At 41.6% G+C, this 21,304-nt stretch overlaps 1 protein-coding gene across 1 annotated transcript in view; it reads right to left on the bottom strand.

Annotated features, from left to right (window-relative positions):
* Window positions 1-21,046, bottom strand: part of LOC149455440 (forkhead box protein O6-like) — a 125,532-nt gene extending 104,486 nt beyond the window's left edge. Inside the window, exon 1 of the mRNA XM_089686291.1 lies at window positions 19,354-21,046. Coding sequence (XP_089542417.1) covers window positions 19,354-19,665 — 312 coding nt within the window. The 5' untranslated portion in view covers window positions 19,666-21,046. The remainder of the gene's footprint in view (window positions 1-19,353) is intronic.
* Window positions 21,047-21,304: the final 258 nt, after the last annotated feature.

Raw genomic sequence — 21,304 nt, 5'->3', positions numbered from 1 at the left:
GTAGGAAAATTCAGCAGAAGTTCAAGTCTTTGGTTACCACTCTGCAACAGGACCTGTGACCCTCTTTCCTACCTGATGTGGTGTATCCCAAGCCTCTGCAACTCCTTAGAAGACTTACAGCCCTGTCATTGGGGGTCTTATAAATTGCAGCAGGAGAATGTTGTGGAGAAGTTTGGAAAAGGAGAAACGAAGAGGAGGATAGCCTTTTGCTCCCGACTTATCTCATTGAAGTGCTGCTCCCACTGAGCTATGTGGTGCAGAATCATGTGGTACTCAAATGACTCGTACCTTTACCTAGGCTGATACGCTGCAGACCATAGTGTATGGACCAAAATGTATGTAGACCACAAGCATTGTCACGAGCCCTTACTGTGGAGCTCTATGGACTGACTCTGTGAATAGCAAAAGCTTGTACCTGTAGGGCAGTGTCACCAGATGGATTGGGACATCTGTTTCTTCCAGTCTTCTGTAAGTTACTCCTACCCCTAGACAAAATCCTCCCCTGCTGCTCTTCTTCCCCTGCCTAGAACTTTTCTCCTCTCCATCTTACCTCCTTTGCAGTAAGGTGTAGTTGCTGGAAAATCGCTGTCTCTTGGTTTTCCCTAGCTGATGCCCCTTCTCTATGGTTATGGCGCCATCTTCCTCAACATCTGAAAGGAGTAATGCTTATGTATGACCAAGATCATGCTCTTAAAGCAGGTTAGTGATAGTGGGCCAATAATGCTACCAAATTACAGGATTATGATAGGATTAGCAGAAAAGAGGAGTGGGAAGAAGAGGGTGCAATAGTAGCAGTTGCAGACAACTGACTGCCTTGTGCCATGGCGGTAAGAGAAGAGGAAGGCTTTTGTAATCATTCAACTACCTTCTGCAAGTGCTTTGGCTGTACAGTATGGTCACTCCAAGACCTAGCCTGCACCTCTAGGTGGTGAAGCCCAACCATTTGCTTTGTCCTGCAGAACCTTCTCCCCCCTACTACCTCTGTGTGCAGAACCGCTGGCTCTCACTTTAGACCCACAAAACCTTTTTTTTTTTTTTTAATTGCCATATACATTTTTTCTTTTTTTAATTAAAAATTACATTGGGGTTTATGTTACCAGTTAAGATAAAATTAGGGCTTAGCAAATTTTTCATGCGATGAATACTAGTCACATTATAAATCTGTATGACTGCCACTGTCAATGAAATTCCCCATGTAATTTCTATACCATACATTTAGTGGTGCCTGTGCATAGAGGTCTTTGTGAGATCTATATTGCTCCCTTTCTGATGTCACAGCTTGCTAGCAATCCCTTGATAGAAGGTATGTGTACTTGTACATATGTACGTGTGTGTGTGTATTAAATGGTTTGTAGGATTTTTCATATGGAAAAAATGTGAAATATTTATCATCAGTCACCTTCTAATGCAAAGATTTAGTTCATATTTATAACTAAAAAGGAACAGCACACTTGTAATCTTTCAGTATTTCTGCATTCTACTCTACACCAAGGTCTTCCATGCAATTTTCTATGCCTCCTATGAATAACCTTTTGTTTTAGTATAAGCCCAGAGGATTCTGGGTTCGCTCCATGGGTGAACCATTTTATTTCAATTACACAGCTGGCCTCTTCTAAATGGCACATGTCACCTCTCTGGCCAAGCCCTGACACCAATTATTATATCATTATAAACAGAATTAATTTAGGGGAACCTGACAGTTTTTCTTTTTTAAATAACGTACAATGAAATGAACATGTTTCAAACTGGTTCACACTGTCATTTAGCTTTACAGCAGGACTTCCACAGCATTGCAATGAAGGGATGGAAACAGGAGAATAAAAAAAAAACTGAAATATTTATTTTATGTAGCAGTTATATGTAGTAAATTACTTTAATACATACAGTAAATCAAGTATTGTTATAAAAGTAACATTTTTACCTGCAAAGAAAGGGTTATACGTCTAAAACTGCTTTTTCGATGCTGTGAAGAATTTAAAAGTTTTTTTTTAAATGGGTGATTGTGGTCTTTTTAGGCAATTATAGGAACTAGGTCTCCGTTTCAAGAGGAAATTATTCAGCTAGGAGACATTTTATACACTCACCCCTTCTCAAAAAAGAATGCAGACTTTTTCCTGTGTTCTTTATTATTACTATTGCTGAGAAGTAACTTATTTTGTGAATCCACAAAGAGCTGTGCTAGCAATACTAAGCAACTACAATGCTGTACTGTACAATGTTTAAATTCTATACATCATCTAAAATCATTAAAAGCTATATAAACCTTAAAAGTCTTTTGATTGTTCCCTTTTAGTTTGTTAAGTATAGAATTGAAATAAATCATTTTATCTGTTTCAGAGGTTCAAAAAAATACATTGATCCTTCCAAAAATCCAGTAAGCTTGTAACTTCTGTGTTCTCTGTCCCTGCTGATTGTTAAGAGTTAGGCTGGCCATACATTATGCAATTTTCTTTTCTTCAACCACAGGTGGAAGGAAAGAATATTGCTTCATTCTTACGGTGTTGATGGGGGAATTCCTCCTGACAGGCTGGTTGTACTGAAGGTGATCAATAGATCGACTTTAGTACAACCAGCCTGCCCATACAGTGATCAAAATTCAGCCAGTTCCTGTTGAACCAACTGAATTTCGATTTGTCTACGGCCGGTTTTAGCATTGTTCATGGTTCTCTATGTGGACTACAGAATAACTCCCCCCTCCACCCCCATTATGGAGATGAAAAGGGCAGAGGGATATTCTATAGTCCTAAAAAATTTCCTGTCCTAGGGTGATGATGCTGCTCCTCCATAGAGTATAGTGAGTGAGGTTACCCTAGGGCAGAAAAAAAAAAAAAGCTAGAAAAAAAGCGAATTATTGCAGTCACTACATCTAAAGACTAGTAAGCTGCAATATAATACATTTTTTGTTCTTGAGGTTAGATCTGCTTTAATTATACAGGATAATATAGAGACCATAATTCCCCAACATATTATTACTAGATTGCTATATTATAATAACACATACATATAGCTATGCTGTGTTATGATTGGTATTGGGTGTACACCCATCTGTCATGTAAAGGCGTGATTGTCACTAATTCTCCCTGGCTAGGATCTGCTTCTCATAAGCTGGTTAAAGAATATTAAGCAGTACTAAATCCCTGCAAGACTGATCTACTTATGAGTGACAAACTCCTGTGCACTTAGTTACCCTACTGAGTTAAAAAAGCATCCTCCAAACACGAAATGTAGTATCTTCTTCATTACTAAGTCAGTGCTCAAAACATGTTTTACAAAGCATATACAGAATTGCAAATGCTTTTCACAGTAATTAGCATTTTCTGTTCATCAATCATACCTAAAACGCTGCATTTCTCAATTAAATATATAACAGATTAGATTGATTTAGTCCTTACACAAAATTTATGAGGACTATTAAAAGAGAAGCGCGGGTATTGAAAAGAAAAAAAAAAAAAAAAAACACACATACATACTCACCTAGGTGGATGCAGCATTGGTCCGATGCTGCATCTGTCCCCCCATCGGTCCGATGCTGCATCTGTCCCCCCATCGGTCCGATGCTGCATCTGTCCCCCCATCGGTCCGATGGAACTGACCACCGATCGCTTGCTTTTCGGTCATCAGTGAGCAGAAAGCTAATGACTGTCACTCACCGGTTCTCTGCTCTTCCCCTCCAGGGCTCACTGGAACGCCAGGCGGTGGAGGGGGCAGGAGTTGTTGGCTCAGGCTCTCAGAAGTGAGCTGGGAGGCTGAGCCAGCTGCCGAACCAGGCATGTGGGTAATTCCCAACATTAAAGTCAGGATCTCTCCAAAGTCTGGAAAGGCTGAGTGATGTCAGCTGACAATGGACTTTAGCCTTCTGTTGGCTGAAAAAGGGTCACAGGAGTGCAGAATGAAAGAACTAAGTGCACTCCTGTGACCTATTGGAGAAGCAGGGCCAAAAGGAGCTTTGGCCCTACTTTACCTTTAAAGCAAGGGTATCCATAAACCTGGCGGTATGGAGAACCAAATGATGAGATGTAGGACTAGATCTCAAAAAAAAAAAAAAAAAAAATGTAAGCTGGAATCTCTGCATTTTTTAAATTAAAGTGGAAAAATCAACTTGATGTGTGAGATGACATGCAAGTACCCTTGTTAGTACCTGTACCTTCATTCCAACTTTTCATTACACAAAAATACTATTACTTGCATCAAGATTGTGTATTTAGGATTAGTCCTTTTTTTACAAATCCCTATAATTTTCCTTCACCTGTTCTGTTCCTTACTATCTATATGTAAAGAGAAACAAAGCTATTTGCATCTTTTGAAGCGATACGGATACCTAATACAGCTGGTGATGAGGTTTTCCACAATATGGCTAAAGGGGTATGGGACATATTGGGCAAGCTACTGGGGGTCAGTTATGGTAAAATGTTTAGAATCACCAAGTCTTCCATTCCATGGCGAGGAATTCTCCACTTGTGTCTCTTAGGTCAAATCAATGCAACTGGGAGTTGACTATAAACTAAAAAAACACTATACATATATACAAATGAATAAGACGCGTGATATTGGTTCCTCCCTACTGCTAACTTCTGTAAGTGGTTCATCTTTGAACATAAATATGTGTAAGGCCCCTTTCAGATGGGGGGACCATCATGATCGGGAGGGGATACACTCACAGATCCCCTGCTGATCAGAGCAGAACGAGTGGATGACACATCTATATCCACTCAGTTTATACTCTTCTCTATGGGTACCCAGGAGTAAATGGACTCCACTGTCCATATACACCCAACTACTCTCCGATTCCATCCGTCTACACGGAAGAGGACAGATCCCCTGCTGATCAGAGCAGAGCAGGTGGATGACACATCTGTAGCCACTCAGTGTATACTCTTCTCTATGGGTACCCAGGAGTAAATGGACTCCACTGTCCATATACACTCAACTACTCTCCAATCTGATCTGCCTAAATGGAAGAAGACAGAACCCCTGCTGATCAGAGCAGAGAGGGCAGAGGACACATTCTTATCCTCTCAGATTCTGCCGAGCAGACAAAGCATACTCTGATCTATGGGTGTTCAGGAATAAATGTGCTCTACTGTTCGTTTACACTGGTCTCTTCTCCGATCCACCAAAACGGAAGAGGATGGGTCCTCTTCCTTTTTTTTTTTTTAGTGGACAAGATAAGACCTGGAGGTAGGCACTTGTAAACAGACTCAAGTCTATTTACGCCTCTCTGTCCATAGGAATGCATGGACCTGAAAAACAAACCTTAATCGAACTTCCTGTGTGAAAGGAGAGAAGAGAGAAAGGACACAGAGAGAGAGATATCATTTTACCCCTGTACAAATCATTAGAATACCTCATCTGGAATATGCAGTTCAGTTTTGGGCACCAATTCACAAAAAGAACATTGGGGAACTGGAGAAAGTACAGAGAAGGGCAACCAAACTGATACAAGGCATGGAGGAGCTCAGCTATGGAGGAAAGATTAGAGGAACTGAATTTATTCTCTCTTGAGAAGAGTAGATTAAGGGGGGATATGATCAACATGTATAAATACAGCAGTGGTTCATATAGTGAACTCTGTGTAATTATTCACCCTGAGGTGATCACAGAGGACAAGGGGGCACTCTTTACGTCTGGAGGAAAAGAAATGTAATCTCCAAACATGGAAAGGTTTCTTCACAGTCAGAGCTGTGAAAATGTGGAATAGACTCCCTCAAGAGTTGGTTCTGGCCAGCTCAGTGGATTGCTTTAAAAAAAGGCCTGGATTCTTTCTTGGATACACAGAATATAACTGGATACTAAGATTTATAGGTAAAGTTGATCCAGGGAACATCCGATTGCCTCTCGATGGATCAGGAAGGAATTTTTTTCCCCTGCAGGAGCAAATTGGATTATGCTTTGCTTGGTATTCTTGCCTTCCTCTGGATCAACTGTGGGCATAGTATTATACTTTTTTTTCTTTTTTTTTAAATCGTTGAACTGGATGGACTTTTGTCTTTTTTTCAGTCAGACTAACTATGTAACTATGAAGAAATGCATAAAAAAAAACTACTATATTAAACTGAGAATATAGAGACTACCCTCCTTCTGAAAAATGTCAGGTTGATACAGCAGGCCACAAAACAAATTCTGAAAAATTGTCCACCAGAACATTCTCTTTCTTGTCATCGCATAAACTAATTTAATTCAAAAGTCCTTAAAAATGTCATTCAGATCTACTATTTTAAAGGATTCCCAGACATATTAAACAGATTTAATCTACAATACAATATGTATCATTTTTCTATTACAAAAAACAGAGTAGGAATTTCATTTATTCAAGAACATTTTCCATCCTGCTCCTTCAAATTTTCTCATCACTACAGTCAAAGACAAATGTTGATATGACAGCTCTAACTATTAGAAAATCAAACAAAAGTTACAAAAATAAATTTTATTAATAAAATTAAACTGGTATATGGTCAAGGCACAGACACTGATTAGGTATAAAAGGTATTCTGACTTCCAGACTTCCAAAAAGAGTTCCATTATTTCTCTTGGTTCCCTTTAAAACTTGCATACTGTTGTGTACCTTCATACAGCCAAAACATCTGTAGATCCAAGTCCGAATTAGCCCTCAAATTGTATGCTTGTCATATCAATGTGATTGTATAGTGCAATCAGAGACAATAGTGTTCTCATCTTAATCAGATTTCCAGTATATCAGATCAAACTTCTAGACCTGTAACCAGGCAGCTATCAAATATACACACTTTGCATCAAGGCTGGAGAAGACCCAGAGGTCAGCCAATACACCTAAAAAATATTAACTGGTTTAAATATATAACTGTTGCCTAATTTTTTTACTGCTGTCTTTGGGATCTCTTGATTCCAGTTCTAAAAAGTACTTGCTGGGTCCTACAGTGGACTATTGTTTTTTTTTGTATTTTGCAATCAATTTGGTATTCCTGTTATACCCCAAAAGAATGTCAGCTGATACCACCTTGATTATCATAATGTATGTCCACAAATGATATCTAGTATCTCCTACTCTACATGCAAAATGGTTACACATGGTGGAATCTGAACATTCAGAACCAATTGCTCAGACCATTTAATGATTCTTTCAACACATGCATCTATTGCTTAATGTATGTCAGGTAATCCTTTTATTGCTAGGCAGTAATGGGGCTCATTGGGTTAAGCATTACCCATTCAACCATTATGATGTATACTTCCTAGTTTCTTGGAACGCACAAAGAAGCACTATAACCTTGGCTAGTATTAAAAGATGCCTATTACAATGTGCATTATAGGTTGCTGGATGGCAAGTAGTGCTTAGATTGTCCTTTCAAAGAAATGGAGATTTGCTAAGGTGCGATGGTAGTGCAGGCATATTTCTGTAGTGACAGTTCATGAATAATACAAGTCTAATTATTATCATGTGGCAATAGATCACTATTATAAATGACCTACTAGCAAAGAGAAGAGATGCTGGGATCAAGTACCACCTGACCTGATGTGAACTGCAGATAAAACATTAACTAATGCAGAAAAAATTAAATCTATTTCCCACACATAAAAAAAAAAAAAAAATATATAGCTTGCTCATCAAAAAATGCCCCATCAGTCCTGAATTGGCGTGTGCAAATTTCCATTTTTAGTGAAATACCTCTCCAAAAATGCAAAAAATAAAATTCTCTGGTCATTAATTGTAAAAACTATTAGCAATAAAGGGGTTAACAGAAAATGTTAGGTAGGTAATCAACATTCAGTAGATTAAAATCCCTCCAGGTATTAATAAAATCAACTGTGGACTTGTGATATAAATACCAAATCCAGGAATAGTCCAGCATGTAAATCCAAGAACCTGCCATACACAAGGGGATGCTGTAGGCATACTGGTTGAACACCAGGGAAAAAGCCAAGATGTGTGAATGTGTCAAGCACTTCACAATGTGTAAAATCCTCAAACACACATTTAATAAGTGACAGAACAATGCACAGTTGCAATCGTTCTTTGACACTTTAGTGCACCATGGTTAAAACTGCAGCAGAAGGAAACGTCTACTGCCCATAAATACTCCAATGCTTTTTTTAGCCTAAAGGATCATGAAGGATTGGCCATGTTTGAGGTATATTTTTTAGTATGCCTTTTAATGGATATTTCTTTACATGTTACACCTTCATATTTTATAGTTTTAATTTTATAGTTTAACATTTACTGGTTGTATACTAAATTGTAGATCTACATCCTTCTACAACAGTAAAGACACTAGAAGGGACCTTCTGATGTCCTCAGTGTTCTTGATCTTCAAGATCCATTTTTAATTTAGCTATTGGTCAGACCAAAGCCTGCAATTAGAATATGATCTGATCAAAAACGGTTTAATGGCTTTTCACAAACTCACATTTGCCAACAATTTAGGATATAGAAAACTAACCCAACTGTGCATCTGTCAACTGTTCCAGACTTACGTACTTTTCTGGTGGCATGCTCAACAAAAACAACCCTATCTCAGCAATCAGTGAGATCTGTCTAAGCCTTCTCAAGTCCCAAAGACAAGTGGATTTTTTTTAATGAAAATAAGTACGAAAGGAACAAATTTTAAATTGGTGTACCGTTAATCAACTTTAACATTTAAAAAAGTACCAATTACCTCACATGAAGCTATCCCTGAAATATCACATGCCAATTACACAGCACCTAAAAGGTGCAAGCTTGGCAGAACCCCAAGGTTTTACAGGCCCCCACTGATTGCGAAGAAGCTTAGCAAATTTTGCAATGAATGGGTCACATAACACGCTTAGTCAGGTAGGTAAAGGTAAAAACAGTTTGCTGTACCTGGTCTCAGGATTAGAATAGGCTATTGGAATTGGAATGAATACAAAAATCAGAGATTCAATGCTTCCTGAGTAGGAGAAGGTTTAGAAATCTTTATGGCATTTATATAATATGCCACATAGAAAGCAATATTAATAAGCATGTACAATTTGACTTTGATTTGGACAAAGGGAATAATAAAATCACTGATTTGTAAAAAGAAAAAATAGGCGTGGGGGTGCAGGTTATACACTTACTAAGCAATTAAGATAATATATAAATTGCCACAATCTGTTGATGAAAACCTTACATGTCTTTTTATGACTTACCTGTTGACTGTAGGATAGTGTCCATTTTATTTAAACTCTGGTTTAACAAAAAAAAAATATTCAAGTTTGTATTCTTAACTTAAAAAAGTCCCTTTTATTGCTCTCAGCCTCCTCCAAATTCCTTTTTTTTCAGCTGTGATCTGACTTCCTGAATGAGGGTGGCCAAGTTTGTTGTCCATGGTCCTACTTTATGTAGGAATGTGGCCACCATCTCTTGCTTCATTCCAAAGATGGACTGTGGGGTTTGTAAAGTGCATGGAGCTGTCCACATGACAGCAATTAACCTGCACTGCTTGTTTCAAACAAATGGAAATGAGGGTGAAAAGGAGAGATGGGGGGCTTGCAGAGGACATTACAAAGAAGCAAAAAAACAAAGTAAGAACCATAGTCAACGAAAAATAGATTACAGGGCCATTAAGCAGTATGTGTATGGATTGATTTTGAAGAATAAGGATAAGTTTAGCATCACTATAAGCTGACAATTTTATCCACTTTGAAGAACCTTTGTGGTGCTCAAACATCTTAACAGAATATGCTCTATACGCAAATTCCTTTCCAGATACAGACATTTCTGTATTCAAACAAAAACTGCAATGAACAGCAATATCCTCTTGTAACATTATTAAATATGAGTCAATTCAGAAAAGATGTCTATAGTTACATGAAAGAGGAACTAATCTGATAATGTGTTGCATTATGCGCTAATACATGGAAGTGCAATCTCTAATTTCTTACCAATTCCCGTACAATTTGCTGAAAATCATGTGAGGATCAGCCTGGAACATGAAGTGTTGAATGTTATGGGCAGAGATCAGCAGAATCCAAAACAGATATAATATATATGCAGTCCCCCCTATACATGAAACCTGAAAAAATGGATGCACTCCTATCTGCACTCAGGCAGCCAATAGATCAGTCCATTTTTTTTTTGGTTCAACCAGCAGGTTGAACCAAAAAATACTGACTATTGCCCCATCAACACATGGGATGGGGGAATCCTTCTGCTGCGCTATTGTATTCTGATAACGGGGAGACTTCCCCACAGTCAGAATACAGGTTATGGCCTGCACGCTGAGAAAGCAAGGAAAATCCAGCAGGGCACTTATACTAAAATCGGTAGATTGACTCCTGTACAACCTCCCTGCCCATACATGGATAATATATGGCTGGTCCCTGCTGAACCAGCTGAATTTCAGTCCTTGTATGGCCAGCTTTAGACAAACCGGAGCTCATTAATGAATAATGAGGCAAAAGTGGAGCTGTTCCCAGCAACTAGATCATCCATTCTCAACCAGGGTTTCAAGGAACTCAAGGTTCCTCCAGAAGTTGCTAGGGGTTCCTTGAGCTGTGGCTGATTGACATCCCATAGTTCTGGGGCCAACACCACTTGGTAATGTCAGCAGCATGACACCAATGATCTTTTAGTTATCAGTTAGGGGGCATTCTGATAATGTAAAGAGAGGCATCTTCCCACTGACCCACCATAAATGGAATTATCAGGAAGTCCCCAAGACCTGAAAATTATTTCAAGGGTTCCTGTAGGGTAAAAAGATTGAGAAAGGATGAACGAGATATTTTATTGTCTTTCTATAGAGAATACAAGTTTAAACCTGGTTACTTTATAGGTATAACCGATTCACTTTCTGCAGTAGTAACAATCTTATGGTGGCCATACACACTTTGATTTTTTTAACTGATCAACAGGCTATTTGATTGAAACGATCAAATCCGCAAACCATTGAATAGCTATGACTTCCCTTACGATTGATTTCAACTCAGTATAGATTGGATTCAATCAAACTCAGTTTACTGGCCATGGTGGACAATTATTGATCGCTTTGCACTGATCAGCAGTATTGAGATACTTTGTTCATGAATGCCTTGTTATTTCGATTGATCACATTATAAGACTAAATGGTAGAAATGGAGATACAATCGTTAGCGAACAATCATAATTTACAATCGTATCTTAACTATCGCTCCAAATCCACTTCCATGTGTGCGGCTTATTGATCAAATGAGATGTCAACTATAAATCGATTATTCCTATCAAAAGAGATCAAATGGAATATAATCAATCATTTATTGAAGAGTACGGCCACTATAGGCAGTCCCTGAGTTACAAACATCCGACTTACATACAATTCATCCTTAAGAACGGAGGCAGCATGATGTCATGCTGATCCCGGAAACTGCCGGCAGCCATCTTGCTCCTAACCACATGAGACCACCTACTGTCTGACGGACCTGTCAGCAATCCCACATCACTGCATGGCCAGTTAACCCTTTCCTATGCTATCCAAAATAATTTTTTGGCTGGATTTACAAGTAAAAAAAATGTACATGTTCCAAATTACATACAAAGTCAACTTAGGAGCAAACCTACAGAACCTAATTTGTTGTAATCTGCAGAATGTCTGTATTAGAGTGCCACTGCAAACCATAATTTTGTCTTTTAGATGGCAAATTGGGGCCTTACAATGCATATTCTATAGACCACAAAACATAAAAATGTAAACATTTCTTAATACTGCTGTCTGGCAGTACTAGGGTCGTTGGGTCGAATCCCAACCATGGGATCACCTACCTGGAGTTTGCATGTTCCCCCTGTGCCTGCATGGGTTTCCTCCGGGTACTCCGGTTTCCTCCCACACTCCAAAGACATGCTGGTAGGTTAATTGGCTCCTGTCTAAATTGTCCCTTGTATATGTATGAATGTGAGTTAGGGACCTTACAGTGTATACCCCTTGAGGGTTAGGGACTGATGTAAATGTACAATATAAATATGTAAATCGCTGCGTAAATTGACGGCGCTATACAAGTACCTGTAATAAAATTAATATGTAGCAAAAAATGATACGTAGAATATTAATACTGTAAAATCTATTAATGATCTGTCAATGTAAAACTTACCACTGTCAGTTGTATTTACTAGTAGTTATTGATGTGTACTGGTACTATAATCAGCAGGAGGTGCAAAGACTACTGAACACCAATCAAACTAAAATGATGAGTTGTGTGAACATGGCAAAGAAATGCAGTAGCGGACACCATTCAGAACTGTCTTCTGAATTATTGTGTACCTGCTGTAAGAATAAAAGCCGAGAGTAAATGACTCAATGAAATAAATATTCTCTGTATATTTAGGGTCTGATTTTCTGTGCTTCTATACAATTACTATGCACAGATTCTACATCTCACGGGTTCCACTTACTGGTTGTCAGAAACTTAGACTGGATATACTGCAAGTGTCAATGTTTCACTCTTCTCATGACTAAAAACGCCAAAAGAGCCAATGAAACCATTTTATGAGGCAATCCTGCATTACAAAGTAACTATAGGGTATATACTGTAAAAGGTGAGAACACAAATTCACTCCAAAGTTCACAAGAGACTATTAGCAGTGACAGTAAACAGGTTACATTCACATCTGAGCGTAGCAATTCTTCGCCTTTTGATTGTGCATCGCAACAGCCCATTGGCTTGAATGGGCTGCCTGTCGCACGACAAACGCATCAAAGAAGCTCAGGTACCAAATTTGATCACCGAGCCAAGTGTGTTTGGCGATGCACATTTTTTGCATGACAAGGTGCGGCTGCTACCTGTGCCTGGGGGGGGGCAGAAGGAAATAATGGCAGCACAAGTGCGTTGTGTGTTTTAGCACATTTATTACAAATTTGTGAAAACATGGCCAGAAACGCTTGTTTCTGCTCGCATTTCCACTACACTCAGGTGTTAATACAGCCTAAGGGCTGGTTCTCACCATGAATCGCACAGGAATGCACTGTGCGATTTATATGTGATCTGGGTGAAATGCGATTTCAGCCTATTGATGCGAAAGGGCTGAAACTGAGCAGCACAAGTAATGCATGCACTACTTTATAAAACACACAGCAACCAGATCGCATGGTACTACTGTACTGTACAGGTAAACGCACTGCGTTTCTGACCAGAAAAGCTTTTAAACTCCTTCTCCCCTAAGGTACAAAGTGCATGTGTCCCAAATCAATAGATTCCTTGGGTGCTGAGCTAGTGTGGTCAACAGCACACACCCCTTCCACCACCATTTTCTGCAGATACTGCTCACAAGGAGACAAAAAATACATTATGCAGCACAGTGGCTAAATGATTAGCTCTTGTGCCTGGCAGTACCAGGGTCATTGGTTCAAATCCCAACCACGGCACCACCTGCCTAGAGTTTGCATATTCTCCCTGTGCCTGTGTGGGTTTCCTCCCACACTCCAAAGACATGCTGGTAGGTGAATTGGCTCCTGTCTAAATTGGCCCTAGTATGTGTATGTAAGTTAGGGGCCTTAGATTGTATTGAGGGTTAGGGACTGATGTGAATGTACAATATATATGTAAAGCGCTGTGTAAATTGACAGCGCTATATAAGTACCTGAAATAAATAAATACATGAGCTCATGATGACAGCAAAGTGAGGAGTGATAATGACAGCACTTGCCTTGGTGGGAGATGAGCTCTCAGGAAGAAGGGATTCCCCCTTTGAAACGCGTCAGCTTTACACTGAGATTCCCCCCTTTCGATGGGATGCGCACGCGTCTCCTGTTCCAGTGCTTCGATTTTGGATTTTATATGCCTTATATATTGCCACTTTTGGGAGTATGTTTCTTAATTCAATAAATTTACCATTTTCTTATTGACGTAATGCGTTAGGTTGGTGCGCTTTTGTTTTTGTTCTTCACTACAGAGAGATGAGTTATGTCATAATGACACAAGCTGCCAGCTAGTCTGACTGTAATCTCTGTCCAAAGCCCGCATTCTCAACACAAGTGCACCTCTCCCAACAGTACAGGCTGGTGCTGTATGGGCTTATGAATGGGGAAAAGCAAGAAGGGCTGGTGCTTAGTGCTGTGCTGGCTCATCATTGGGGGTGGTACCTGGTGCTGCACTGTTCGCTCCCCCCATAGGTACGCCCATAAATTGGGCTTCAGCCTGGAGTGGAGCTGACAGCCAACAGAAATAAACAGGGTTATTGTTCCTTAATGGCAGCACGTTTCTGAACAGGACAAAGTGCTACATTTGTTTAGTACCCAAGGGACTAGAAGAACAAAGAATCTTGCTGGTGGGACTTCTTTATAGAATGTTTGTTTCTAAAGAATCTGACTTGATTCCTTTGATTCAATACCCAGCAGATAACTATTATATGACAGTCAGACAAGTATTATTAGAAAAGATACCACAGTAATACATTGTGATTTTTCTGTATACTATATTGTACTGTATATATGCATGTGTACTGCTATAGAAAGGGTTATGTGGATCTCTCATTGGACAATTAACTCCTTAAAAATGATACTGCCTATGCTTTCAGGCAACAGAATGCCACTTGTCTTTAGGGCAGCTGACAGTAGAATGGACTACTTTTCATCAATTATCCAGCAGAAACATGCATCCATCCAGACTATATCCCATTTTGTCCACCTACATAGTATAAAAGCCAAGTACCACATTAACATTGGGGGATTCTGCCTCCAGTCCAGTGATTTCCCACACGGATGGGTTTTTCTTCTATATCCTGCCTCTGCCACACACGGCACTTATATGTATGCATGCCCAGGGGCGGACTGACAAATCATGGGGCCCCCGGGCAATAGGGGATCATGGGGCCTGTGTCCTTGCCCAAACTCAAAAAAGCCTATGAAAAAGGTACCAGGGGCATCTCATGGGGCCTCCTACTGACCCCGGGCCCTCGGGCAGTGCCCAAGTTCCCAAATGGTCAGTCCATCCCTGTGCATGCCAGTAGAAAGGCATCGTGCACCTACTTGGCTTTACACCTTCAGTGAGTATACTGTGCTCTGCTTTGAAGAATGACATCTACTCTCTGAGGTCAGCAGTACTGGAGGCTCCCCGCACACAAGGAACTTTACAACCCTCCGATTCATGCACCACCTCTCTCTGCTCTCCTCCCCAATGTACACCCCAATCACTCCCCTTGGGAATGGTACACTCTCCTGTGTTTCTGCTTCTCGCCCCCTTCATTGTCCTCTCTGGAGTACACAGACTCTAGACCAGCCTCTCTCAACACAGAGGAACCCTTGAAATAACTTTCTGGTCTCGAGGAATCCCTGCGAAAAATTCCTATATCTACAGCTCATGATACATTAATGTGATGTCCAGTGGTAAGAATGCTTCTTACATTGGTGGTCACTGGGAAAAATGATCACCTTACAGATAGTTAAAAGTGCAATGGTGTTTCTAAGAGGCAGAAATTGCTCAAGGAACCCCTAGAAACCTCTGGAGGAACCCCATGGAACCTTGGTTGAGAAACCCTGCTCTAGACTATACACTATCAAAATTCAGTTTTTTTCCGTGTGGCTTCTCATACTCGGCAGAAATCGATTAATTAATCAGCTTCTGTTGAAAGGACATGTTGGAAAATTTTCGGACAACCAGTGTCTGCAGCTGCTGATTAGTGCATTCTGACCGTGGCAGTTGCTGCTGTAAGAATGTGATCTCCAGATGGGAGGATTCCCTCATCCTCCTTGTTTGTGTGAATAGAAGAATCTGATCCTTTTTTTCCCCCCTTTAGGGCTGGTTCATACTATGTCCCGAGCTCAATCACTGCAGCTCTGTGCTGTGCGGTTTCAAGCCCATTCATTTGAATGGAATGAAATCACACCGCACCAAAAGTGGTACGTGTGCTACTTTCTACAACCCCATTGTATGGTATTTTCTACCATGCAATTTGGTGCGGGCAAACGGAATAAGTTATCAACCTGTGTTTAGGGTGTCGTTAACCTTTCACTGACCCCTACAGCAGGCCGCAAGGGCATTGCAATCGGAATGCAGTGCAGAAAGCCGTGCATGACAGCCCTTCAGCTCACACCTGAATGCAGACCGCATCCCTGTGCGACTCAGGGCAATGCGATTTATAGCCTCTTCATTTGAATGGGCTGAAATGGCACTAGATCACACCAAAAGTAGTGCATGCCCTAGTTTTCAAAGACGTGCTGCACCGTATCCCATGCTGCTGCAGTACCATGCGATCCAGTTCAGGCAACCACAATGCGTTTGTAATCTGCATTTGGGGTGTCAGGATTATATTAACACCCACAGCAGATCACACACCCCGTGTGATCACGGTATGGGAGAGGCAAATGGAGCTCAGGTTTGCCACATCATTGATTGTGAGGGGCTCTAAGTCCACTGGCTGAAAAAAAAAAAAACTAACCATGTATAGTCAGCCTGACGTTGGGAAGGTTGTTGTCCACCTACACTGACAGAACCTGCACACATGACCCTCTGCAATCCACAATCACAGAGGAGGAAATGCTCATATTCAAGAGAGATACTGGAGATTGAGACATTCTAAATTCAGATCATGGCAATCTAAAATATTTCTTACCTGTTATTATTATAATGCTTATAGTTTTACTTCTCTATTAACCCCTCAGATCTTACTGCCAGACCATGCGCACTAGCCCCTCAGTGCCCAGCCCACGTGTGTTAGCACCTCAGCACTCAATGTTAACAATATGCGTGTTAACCCATCAGCACTCACTTTTCACCTTGTGTTCATTCATTTCTCTGTGCCAAATGCTCAATGAATGTGCCCCAACTTCGCAGTACATGTGCGTTAGCACCTCAACACCCAGTTCCCGGAGGCTGTGCCCCATACCTTGGTGCCCCATGTGTTTACCCCTCAGCAATCAAATCTAAACACATGCTATAAACCCCTCAATGTCCATTCAATAAGAATTCATTAACCCCTTATCACCCAGTCTGCAGTGCATGCGCTGGACCCCTCCGTATCCAATCCCCCGCTAACGTATGTTGAGCCTTCGGCTCTTGGTCCCCAACTCATATGCATTAAATCCTTTACACTTAGTCCTTGTAACATCTGCCCCAATGATATAGTGCCCTGTCCAAGCACACAGGCGATACCCCTCAGTGCTCAATTCCCAGGGCATCTGTATTAACACCTTAGTGCCAGGAACATTAGCCCCTCAACACATAGTTCCCAGCACATGGCCGCCCCTTCAGCACCCATCTACAGTACATGGCACAATGACCTCTCAGCACCCAGTCCCCAACTTATAATCATTAACTCTTCTGCAGCCCAATGATCAGAGTATGTGCCTTGACTACTCAGTGCCCAGTCCCCAGCACATACGAGTTAACCCCTCAGTGCTCAATTCCTAGTGCATGCATATTAACCCCTCAGTGCACTCTGCATGTTAACCCCTCAACATTTAGTTCCCAGCATTTTTTCATTTACCACTTAGCAAACACATTTGCTAGTATAAATAAAATATTTCATTTTTTAATAGTGAGGTTTTCTAAAAAAAAAAACCCTCAGCACCCAGTCTTCATGTTGTTAACACTTCATTTCTCAGACTACAACTCTTAGGAGTTAACTCCTCAACCTCCAGTCCTCACGGCATGTGCTTTAACCCTCAGGGCTCAATCCCCAGTATTTACCTTGACCCCTCATCACCCAGTCTTTATTGCACGGCATTGACCTCAATATGCATTGGATGCACATTAACCCCTCAACACCCAGTGTCATAATTAACCTCTCAGCACCTTGTCCCCAGTTCATGTGTGGTCACTCCTCAGCAATCAGTGACTAGGTCATGTGTATGAACCCCTGAGTGTCCAGTCCCCAGCACATGGGAATTTACCCCTTAGTGCCCTATCCAAACCATATGCACATTAACTCTTTAATGACCACTTTGCAGCTTGTGTGTGTACACCTGTAAAGCCCGATTTCCAGATCAGTGCATAAACCCCTTGGTGCCAAGTCCCCAGCGTGGCTAAGCTAACCCCTCAGTGTCCATTGCCAAGGTTTTGTGCATTTAACCTTCAACACCGAGTGCCCAGTTCATAAGCACTGAACATTCACCACCCCCTGTGTGTTAAAACCACAATGCCCAGTCCCAATACATGTAACTACCCCCTAAGTACAAAGTCACCAACAAATGTGCATTCATTTTTCTATACCACTCTGTAGAAGTTTCTCAGCAGCCAGGGAATGTGCCTTAGCTCTTCTATACCCAGTTTCTAGTATGCATTAACCCATCTGTGTCCTTGCACAGTATCCCCAACCTCACCTCCTGAAGCACCCGGGCGCCAGGTCATGTGCATTAACCCCTATGCCCTTCATGGCATACGCATAAACCCCTTGACACCTAGTTCTCAGCTTATTTGCATTAACCCCACAGTGCCTAGTCCCCAGCCCACTCCTTTGCTCTCAGTCCTCAGGACATGCACCTTAACTCCGTAGTGACCATTCCCAAGCGCATGTGCATCAACCCCATAGTGCACAATTCACAGGGCATATGCATTAACCCCTCAGTGCCCCATAGGGAGTGTTAACCTTTCAGTGCCAAGACCCCAGCACCTGTGCATCATTCCCTTCAGTGTCCAATGTACAATGCATGTGCAATAATTGCTCAATGCCCACTTTACAGTGCATGCATATTAACCCCTCAGCACCCACTCCCAGCGCTTTTGCATTCACCCCTCTCTTCTGCCCAGTCCCCATTGCATGCACATAGAGTGGACTCTATAGTGATATTCCAAATCAGGTGTGTCAGATTTCCTAACCTCTGTTGCCTTCTCTGCCTCCTTTGGCTTAAAAAAAAAGTAATTTAAAAAGAAAGTAACATTTATACCGCAATACATACACAAAATAAAAAGGAAATCTATAGGAAACACTCCACAAAATAAATAACCTGCACCCACTATACATGTTTCCTCAGCTCACGAAGGGACAAACACTATATATATATATTTTTTTTTTTTTTCTTTTTTTCAATTTATTCTTTTTCCCCCTTTCTCTACTGAACACATTAACAGGCTGTGAAGCTGTTGGCAAATTATTTTGCAGTGGCTTCAACTCTGGAGTATTTTCTGTCCACGATGCTGCCCCAATAGACCAAAGGTAATGTTGCTTGTAGCACCAGCTTTTGCACGAAAAAGTAAACGTATTTCTAACGTATCTGGTCTCCCAACTTTTGATTGCAATTGCCATGCATACCTACGGCTAGGCAGGGATTTCCCTTTGCATTCACACTGCACAGACAGCTCATATTATTAGCAGTCAAGTGTCAGTTACCTTTCATTGTCACATCAAAAGTCACATCTTTTGAATTAACCTCAACCACTCTCTGCACATCAACACAAACTATAGAATTACAATTAACGCAGAGTTTTTTTGGGGTGCTCCCAATTACCTAAAGAAAGCAACTGAGGGGTTCTCACCTTCCACCCAGCAGAACTGTTGCTGTCACCTTTGTCTTTGAAGTACGGTACAAACCGGACCATCCAATCATAAATTTGGGATAGGGTCAGTCGTCGCTCTGGAGAACTCTCTATAGCCTTGGTAATGAGGTCGGCATAGGACAAATTGCCCCAGGCATTCCTGCGTGAACTCTTGGCTTTGCGCATCTGCCCTGGATCCAAGCCAGGAGGAGGCAAGGGCATATCCGAAGAGGGGTCGGGGAGCGGGGGCCAGGTGCAAGAACGAGGACGTCCCTGAGGCTCCACATCTGACTCCGCTTCCAACTTCTCCATCACTGGCTCACACAAAGTACCCGCTCTTTTTCTCAGATCACAAAAAAAAAAAAAAAAAAAAAAAACTGCTTAAATCCTCATTTGCAAACAAAGCGCCAGTAAGAAAATAAAAAAGGACAGTCAAAAACGGGAGGGAGGGAAACAAAAACAGGCAACTTCAGATGCCGAACGGCAAGAGCAAATTTCCTCTGGAACAGATTGGTTGGAATACCTGTGTGCAAGCACAGCAAATAATGAAAAATATTTGCATGTATATTATTTGGAAATCAGCTTCATATTGGCATAAAAAAACTGATCAGAAGACGTTAGTGGTTTTTTCGGACTTTCCCAAGGAGAAGAACACTGGATTTATTTAGGAGGCTGATTTGATCATTTGCAGAATATAGCTCTTCTAGTCTTTATAATCAACTGTACAGAAAAGTCTCCCCCAGTTCAGCCAATAAATAGTCAACTATCAGAAAAGAAGCGGAAAAGTCAGCACCTGGATTGTCTGCCGAATGCTTCGCTTATTCGAAAAACCCCATCAAACTAAAATCAATGGGCGAGCAGCTATCCAAAAAAAAAAAAGAAGGATGATGAGACACTTGAAGCCAAACTGCTTAGCCTGTCATTTAAATGGGCTGATCAATCTTGTATTTCTGATATCGTCAAAGGAATATCAGCAGGTCGCAATAATGAGCTGCTATTGAGCAACAACAAAGCTGCTTATGACATAATGTTCCAATTGCTGTCCCAGGGTTCAATCTAAAGCCAAAAATGTCAATTCTAGATCTGATCTACAAGGAGAGGAATAAAAGAAGGGGGGAGGAGGGGGTGAAATCAGTCCAAAGAGGTGTCTGGGCTCAGTCTTTTGCAGCAACAGATGTTCCTAAGACAAAAATCCCCCCCCCAAAAAAAAAATCCCATTCAAATTCAAGTCTTTCCACCCCAAAATGTGCTGGGTGGAGCCTGCAGGGGAGCTAAAAGTCCCCCCCTACCCCCAGACTTCAATTTAATAAGATCATTGCTCTGCTGGCTGGCTCTCTAGGCAGGGTGGTTCCAAATGTGTACCTTTGTAGTAGTGGCTTTTTAGTTGGCCCCTGGTCAGCCACCCCCCTCCTGTGGATCGGTCACGCGTGGCCCCCCAGCAGCCAGATCGTCACGTGTGGAGATGCTGCGGTGTGGGGAATGGCTGGTGTGGACAGACTCATTGTACGGTGGGGGCTCTCGGGTGACACCCCGGATCTGGAGGTGTGTATGCTCCGCAAGGGGACCCTGACACCTGCTCCAGCTGAAGCCAGTCCTGGGGTTGCTCCCTCACTCTTCTCCGGGGCTCCCTCCTCCTGGGACTCCGCACCATTCAACCAGGATTTGGGATCGGCTTCCTCTGCACTCTTCACCTTAAGCATTTAGAGAGAGAGGGAGCGAGACAGAGAGAAATAAATAAATAAGATGCAGCCTTCGCCCCTCCTCTGCTGTCTCCTCCTCCCCATCCCCAGCCTGATGCTGCTGCTACTGCTAGGATCTGTACAATGTGCATGGAGAAAGGACGGGGATCCTACACCCTGAAACTTCACTGATATGGGGGATGATGATCGTCCTGCTCGGATCACAGGAAATCCACCGGGAAGAAGTGTCAGGGCAGATGGCACTCTCCAAT

The sequence above is a fragment of the Staurois parvus genome, unplaced genomic scaffold (genome assembly GCF_062004578.1).
Source record: "Staurois parvus isolate SC_StPar_1 unplaced genomic scaffold, SC_StPar_1.0 ptg000394l, whole genome shotgun sequence".
Taxonomy (NCBI): domain Eukaryota; kingdom Metazoa; phylum Chordata; class Amphibia; order Anura; family Ranidae; genus Staurois; species Staurois parvus.
The sequence above is the reverse complement of the archived record's forward strand: the minus strand, read 5'-3'. Positions and strand labels throughout refer to the sequence as shown.